General features: G+C 35.3%; 1 protein-coding gene across 1 annotated transcript in view; it reads left to right on the plus strand.

Annotated features, from left to right (window-relative positions):
* LOC131982694 (heparan sulfate glucosamine 3-O-sulfotransferase 6-like) overlaps positions 1 to 4,623 on the plus strand; it is a 29,913-nt gene extending 25,290 nt beyond the window's left edge. Inside the window, exon 2 of the mRNA XM_059347253.1 lies at positions 3,947 to 4,623. Within this exon, the coding sequence (XP_059203236.1) occupies positions 3,947 to 4,565 (619 nt within the window). The 3' untranslated portion in view covers positions 4,566 to 4,623. The remainder of the gene's footprint in view (positions 1 to 3,946) is intronic.
* The last annotated feature ends 3,071 nt before the right edge of the window (positions 4,624 to 7,694 follow it).

A 7,694-nucleotide genomic window follows, 5' to 3' on the forward strand; every position in this document is an offset into this window, starting at 1 on the left:
CTTTATTTATTAATTTAATCCTCTGGAGTCCACAAAAGCACGTCAACTCTTTTTCAGCAAAGGCAAAAATTTTCCAGTGTGCATTTCAACATTTTTAATGCAATCTTTTGTGTTTACTGTTTTGTGTGATTTTTGTGTATTATTTGTGTGTTTTTTGTAATTTTTTCAGTTTTTTGTGTGTTTTGTTATTTTTGGGTATTTCGTGTGTTTTTTATAATTTTTTGTGTTTTTTGTGTGTTCTGTGTATTTTTATGTGTTTTTTTTGTAATTTTTGTGTGTGTTTTTGTGTGTGTTTTTCTGTGTTTTATGCATGTTTTTATGTGTTTTTGTGTGTTTTTATGTGTTTTTGTGTGTTGTTTTTTGTGTGTTTTTTTATGTTTGTTTTTATGCATGTTTTTATGTTTTTTGTGTGTTTTATGCATGTTTTTATGTTTTTTGTGTGTTTTTTGTGTGTTTTTATGCATGTTTTTATGTGTTTTTTGTGTGTTTTTATGTGTTTTTTTGTGTGTTTTTATGTGTTTTCTGTCTGTTTTATGCATGTTTTTTATGTGTTTCAAATTGTTGATCCAGTAAGTCAAAATGACAAAATAATAATCAGGTGAGGTTGTGCTGAAAAAGATGACACCAACATGTCATGGTGATCATTATTTAAGTTGCATATACAGGCAGAATGAAAAAGAGTCAAAAACCAACAAAATAGCCCCAAACTCCAAAGAGTTAACTCAATCAAACTGATTGAATGTTTTGCTTTTGCCATTAATTTTTCATCTTAAAGGCTCACAGTTGTTATTTTTGTCTCAACATCTGGAATCAAACAATGGGCCTAATGGACCGTTACTTTATGAATGATACAGTTCGCTTTTTATTAATCATCTAATCAGTGTTTGACCACAGAAAAACAGACAAAATTGAATTAAATTTCCCTTGGGAGTCCATCAGTGATCTACTTACAGTAAATATTTCTGAACGGCCTCTTGTCATTGATGTTTAGACTCCAAACAGACTTTTAATCTAAAACCATTAAAGCTCACATATTCCATTACTTGTTTATTTCACAGGAAGCCACATGAAAGCTCTCTGTTTCCAGTCCCATAATAAGATGTGTTGAGTAAATGAACTACAGACAGTCTGTTTGCTGTTTTAAACATTGCTCATCATCCATTTGTCATGCATAACAATTTGTCTCGGAACTCCTAATCAAACCAAAACCCTAATTCTGCCTCAACGTCAGAAATGTGGACAAACGAACAAACGGCGGATATGTGGAATACCATATTACCCACAATGCCTTTTTCCAGATCATACTGAGAGTTTATAGGACAGCAGATGTTAGTAAAGTATTGTAGAGAGGAAGCAAAGAAACAAAGAAAAGTTCAAATATGAATGGAAGAAGATATATCTGGTTTGGATTACAGATTAAAATACATTGAATTAATATGCAAAATTGATCTATAGCATGGTTCTCAAACTTGCGGCCCGTGGGCCAATTGCGGCCCTCTTGACGATATTTTGTGGCCCCCACCTTGATATGAAAGTTTAATGGGAGTTTTACCGTGTTGTTTGTGGAAGGTCCCTTTAATTACTTATTTTGGTAATTTTGTGGGGTTTTTTTTGGTAATTTTGTCCTTTTTTTGGTAATTCTGAGTCTTTTTTTTTGGTAATTTTGTGTCTTTTTTTTTGTAATTTTGTGTCTTTTTTTGGGTCATTTTGTGTATATTTTAAAATAATTTTGTGTCTTTTTTGGTAATCCTGCATCTTTTTTTGGATAATGTGGTGTCTTTTTTGGTCATTTTGTGTCTTTTTTAAGTAATTTAGGGTTTTTTTCTGTCATTTTGTGTCTTTTTTTGTAATTTTGTGTCTTTTTTTGGTCATTTTGATGATAACAATGTAAAATTTTAAGCATAGAAACATTATTAACCCTTTAAACATTACTAATTGTATATTTTAAACTAACATACTCTAAGCATTGCATGAATTACAATGAAATTCTCATCATTAATTTTTTTAACTGTTATTAACTTAAATTATTATTGCTGAACTGGCCCTTATTGGCCCTTACAAGAGTCACCTATATTCCAACTAAGTGCCATTATTACAAAAACATGAACGTCTTCATCTTATTTCTTCTGGCCATATATAAGACGCCATATTGGCCCCAGCATCTCTCCTCATGGCAGCCATATGTTTAACTCACTAGCTGAGCTCAGCAGCTCTCCATCCTGGTCCACTTCCTGACTTTGGTGTGTTTGGGTCCTCGGAGGAACCCGTAGGGGAGGCGAGGGTGGTGGCGGGTGGCGGTGGCATGGTGGGCTACTCTTCTCCTGCAGGAAGAAAGGAGGGGGCCTGTAGGAAATCTGTAGGAAATTGCTGTTAAGTGGTTGTTGAGGCTTTGTGGTTTTGACTCATCAGGCCCATAGAGAGTGGATGGTGCTGGTGAACAGGCTCAGCTGGGCCCTCGTACATAAACACACTGCAGCGTATGGAGCTTTAATCACACAGATTGTGCGCTGCTTTAATGTTTAGCGTCTATAATGTGTTTACGTTATCTCTTCATGTTCTTTTCACTGAAGTCTGTGTGTACCCCACATGTGATTTAACTGCATACACTGTCTAAAAACCAGATAAAAACAGTAAATCTGAGGGAAATGATCTTGCTGCATGGACAGATAATTTACCTTGACAAGATTTCTTAAATTAAGATTGTTCTAATCTAGAAATAGACATGTTGAACACTAAGACATTAACTTGTCTTTTTTTGTGATTTTACGTCCCCATGTTATTTCATGCTGGCTGTGTGTTTGAATATCTTTTTTTTATTACAACAGATCATTATATCCATTTTTTCCTTTCATACAAAAGAAAAATAGTTTTTGTGTTATTACATCAAGTTTACACACATGGGTCAAAAATGACCTTGTGCATTAGAAGCGTAGAGATACAAAAAGTAACGCAAAATTATTTTAAAAAGACACAAAATTATTAAAAAATACACAAAATTATTTTTTTTAAAGACACAAAATTATTTTTTTAAAAGACACAAAATTAACAAACAAGGACACAAAATGATTTAAAAAAGACAGAATTACCAAAAAAAGACACAAAATTATAAAAACCCCCCCACAAAATTCTTAAAAAAGACACAAAATTATTTTCAAAAGACACAAAATTACCAAAAAAAGCAAATAAAGGGACCTTCGACACACAACACGGTAAAGTGCCATTCATATAAAACTCACATTAAACTTTCATATCAAGGTGAGGACCACAAAATATCGTCACGAGGGCCGCAATTGGCCCGTGGGCCGCGAGTTTGAGACCCATGCTTAAACCTATGTTGTGCATCAAAGGGTTAAAAATGCTTGAGAAAAGATCAACATGTGGGAGCACCACTAATGAAGCTTTCAAACTGTGTCACATTAGCTAGATTCTGTATATACAACAGTGTGAAACAGTCTCAACCATTGTGGCTCTCAGAAATGACTCAGAATTCTGTCTGACCAGTTTTTTCTTTTCCTTCAGGAGCCTGATGCCTGCTGCATGGACAGATAATTGACAAGATTTCTTAAATTGAGATTATTAAATCTAAATATTAAATTAAGATAAATTAAAGTGTCTATTTTGGTGTTTTTAATGATTTTACGTGTTTTGTGTCTATTTTGGTGTTTTTACTGACCAAAAAAGACACAAAATTACCAAAAAATACACAGAATTACCAAAAAAAAGACACAAAATGACCAAAAAGACACAAAATGACAGACAAAAAACTAAATTACTTAAAAGAGAAACAAAATGACCAAAAGAAAACACAAAACTACTAAAAAAAAAAGACAAAATTCCCAAAAAAAGAAAAAAAATTACCCAAAAAAAGGACAGTCTCCACCATTTTGGTTTTTGCTTCCAGAAATGACTCAGAATTCTGTCTGACCACTTTTCTCTCTTCCTCCAGGAGCCTGATGCCTCGGACGCTGGACGGCCAGATCACCATGGAGAAGACGCCCAGCTACTTCGTCACTAAGGAGGCTCCGGGCCGCGTCTGCACCATGAACTGCCAGACCAAGCTGATCGTGGTGGTCCGGGACCCGGTGACCCGGGCCGTGTCCGACTACACCCAGACCCTGTCCAAGAACCCGGGGCTGCCGTCCTTCCAGAGTCTGGCTCTGAAGAACGCCACCACGGGGCTGATCGACACCACGTGGAGCGCCGTGCGCATAGGACTCTACGCCAAACACCTGGAGAACTGGCTGCAGCACTTCCCCCTGTCCCACTTCCTGTTTGTCAGCGGGGAGCGGCTGGTGTCGGACCCGGCCGGGGAGATGGGACGGGTCCAGGACTTCCTGGGTCTGAAAAGGGTCGTTTCAGACAAACACTTCTACTTCAACCAGACCAAAGGGTTCCCCTGCCTGAAGAAGCCGGAGGGCAGCAGCAGACCTCGCTGCCTGGGGAAGTCTAAAGGAAGACCTCATCCCCAGATCCCCCCCAAGGTCCTGCAGAGGCTCAGGGACTTCTACCGGCCCTTCAACCACCGCTTCTACCAGATGAGTGGACAGGACTTTGGCTGGGACTGATGCTGGGGTTCCTGTCAGAGCCCGGATAAAAGTCAGTGACTGTTTAACGCTCCACAGGACTAACAGGACTAACAGGACTAACGGGACTAACGGGACTAACGGGACTAACGTTCTCAGGGACGGGGAGAAGAATATGACGTCCACAAGCCTCAGTGGACTCGACGTGACATGCAGCACATGAACTACACTGTAAAAAAGGAGTCTAAAACCAGATAAAACAGTAAATCTGAGGGAAATGATCTTGCTGCATGGACAGATAATTTACCTTGACAAGATTTCTTAAATTAAGATTAATAAATCTAAATATTACATTAAGATTATTAAATCTAGAAATAAGCATGTTGAACACTTAAAATAAGAAATTAACTCTTGTCTTTTTATGTCTTTTTTGTGATTTTACATCTTTTGTGTGTTTTTTTGTCTTTTTGTGTCTTTTTTTTTTTTTTGTCTTTTTGCGATTTTACGTCTTTTGTGTCTTTTTTGTCTTTTTTTTTTTTTTTTGTCTTTTTATATCTTTTTTGTTATTTTACGTCTTTTGTTTCTTTTTTGGTCATTTTATGTCTTTTGTGTCTGTTTTGGTGGGTTTTTTTTGTCTTTTTATGTCCTTTTGTGATTTTACGTCTTTTTTGTCTTTTTTTGATGTTTTTTGTCTTTTTGTGTCGCTTTTGATTTTACGTCTTTTTTTGGTGGTTTTTTTTTTGTCTTTTTGTGTCTTTTTTGGTGTTTTTTTTGTCTTTTTGTGTCTTTTTTGTGATTTTACGTCTTTTGTGTCTTTTCACATCTTCTTTTGGTCACAAACTGACCAAAAGTGTACAAAAGAGATAAAAATTAAAGCTGCAAGCAGCGATGAACTGGCCCGAGCAGAGTTCACTGACAATTGTTTGTTTCTTACCAAGATAAAAAAAAAACTTTAGATTTAGAAGTGTTACATAATTTATCTTATTTTAAGAGTTAATTTCTTATTTTAAGTGTTCAACATGCTTATTTCTAGATTTAATAATCTTAATTTAAGAAATCAGCACGATCATTTCCCTCAGATTTACTGTTTTTATCTGGTTTTTAGACACCTTTTTGCAGTGTGTCACTGTTTTTGTGGAAGCGAACATGAACACAGTGCTGCCAATATGCAAGTTACACGATGGCTTAGTTAATAAACCATTAAACCATTTTCTTGCTTGTATGTTAATGTTATACAGAAGTTAGAAAATACAAACCAAAGGGAAAGTTAAAAAAAAAAAAAAAACATTGCCTTTGACCATCATTTTTTAATTTTTGTTTTAAAAAATAAAATAAGCTGATATTTATAGTTTCTGTTGATATTTTTAAAATGCAACAGTAACAGATTTCTTTTTATGAGAGAAATGTATTTATTACACGACAAGCCAAGACATAAAACTGAATTATGTTTTCATTGACAGGACATTGGAAAAAAAAAGTCATACTCCATGATAAACCACTATGTCTTTTTAATCATTAGCAGTGTTACTTTGACTGCGTTTATACTTTCATTACATTTACTGTTTCCAAATGTCTTATCTTTTAAAATGCCACATATCTTTCTATGATGTTGCAGGGTATTTCTCTGTACATTGCAGTTGATATACCAATGATACCTCATCTGTAAATATTAAATTTGTAACAAATATCAGAAACCAACATACACACATTCCATTTATAAACATCTGTAGATAAATCTCTCCTTAAAGCAACACATGCTGGAATTGCATTGGACAATACGAACTATATTTGCTGTTACACTTCAAATAAATGACTGTTTTGATCTGTGATTATTTTGAACCATTTAAAACTCAAAATGTAAAGTACACAAAGCCAACGGTGTGTATTAAACCTTCATTCTGACTCTGATGCTTTGTGTTGTGAAGTAAAGTTTTATCTGACACGATATTTATCCGTTTTCATTTCATGTGTTACTGTGAAGTTGTCAAGCAAACTGAGGATGTTTTTAGACCGCTAGAAAAATAATTCAGCCTTTACGAAACCAAAAACACAAGCAAAAGTATTTTTTATATTTAAATATGGATGAAACAGGTGTTAGCATGTCCGCTAACTAGCTACCAACAGTCACCAACGTTCAAACTAGCTTGTGGGGTTAAGGGTTCCACTAAATTAACAAAAAGTTTTTCTTCTTTACTCATAAAATAATTTTTACACAGCAGTACTAGCAGTCAAAAAGTACCTTTAAGTTTGTCCAAAACATTGGTTAGTCAAAAGTAGAACACACTGTTTACAAGTATGTAAGCTATAGAGTACTCCAAATCGGACACATCTGCAAACTTTCCGGTGTGTTCACTGTCATTTTGAATAAGATCGCCGCCACCAGTGTAGATATAATTGATGTATACATATTTTACAATCTACATGTGAAATTTAATTTATGTACATTGAGATTTGCATGTTTAATTACAATATGAAAGTAAATCTGATGAGAGAAAGCAGTAAGAACGCTTGGGCGACACTCAACGATCTTAAAAGTACATCTGTGTTTTTACTGGACTGTATTTTATTGTGAAGGACAGAAGTACAGTCCGGGTGTGTTGATAACAATAGTTAATAATGGTGTTATTTATTTGGCTTAGCCAGAAACATCCAATTTCCCCCCCAAAACTCAGCAGCCTCCATTGTTTTACAGCGAGGATATCCAAGTGTCCGATTTGGGATACAGTTAGTGCTAGTGGCTAATTCACCAGCGTTAGCGTCCTTTAGCCGACTCTGGTAAACCCGATGCTAACTTACACGGTTAAAACAATATACGGTTAGAAAGATTAGAAGTTAGACTTTAGTTAAACACAATTTAATTGATTGGAAGCATAACATGATCATTTATATTAGTTGTTGATGTGAAATTTTGATAGAATCTTAGCCGAACGGTGTCCGATTTAGGATACAGTTACGCTATATACTTGCATACTTATGATACTACAGCTAAATAGCGCTGTGTCTCAAAGGAGATGGAGCACACTTAAGCCCAATAAATGAGAAAAGCTGCTGTGTGGTAAAGGGTAAATGCACTACCAACAGGGTGAAGAACCCATAACTAAGTTTTTATAAGCTGACAAACAGAAAAACTGAACTTTTAAGAGGACTAAAGTGGGTTCAGACATAAACAGA

Source organism: Centropristis striata, chromosome 13 (genome assembly GCF_030273125.1).
Source record: "Centropristis striata isolate RG_2023a ecotype Rhode Island chromosome 13, C.striata_1.0, whole genome shotgun sequence".
In the NCBI taxonomy this organism is placed as follows: Eukaryota; Metazoa; Chordata; class Actinopteri; order Perciformes; family Serranidae; genus Centropristis; species Centropristis striata.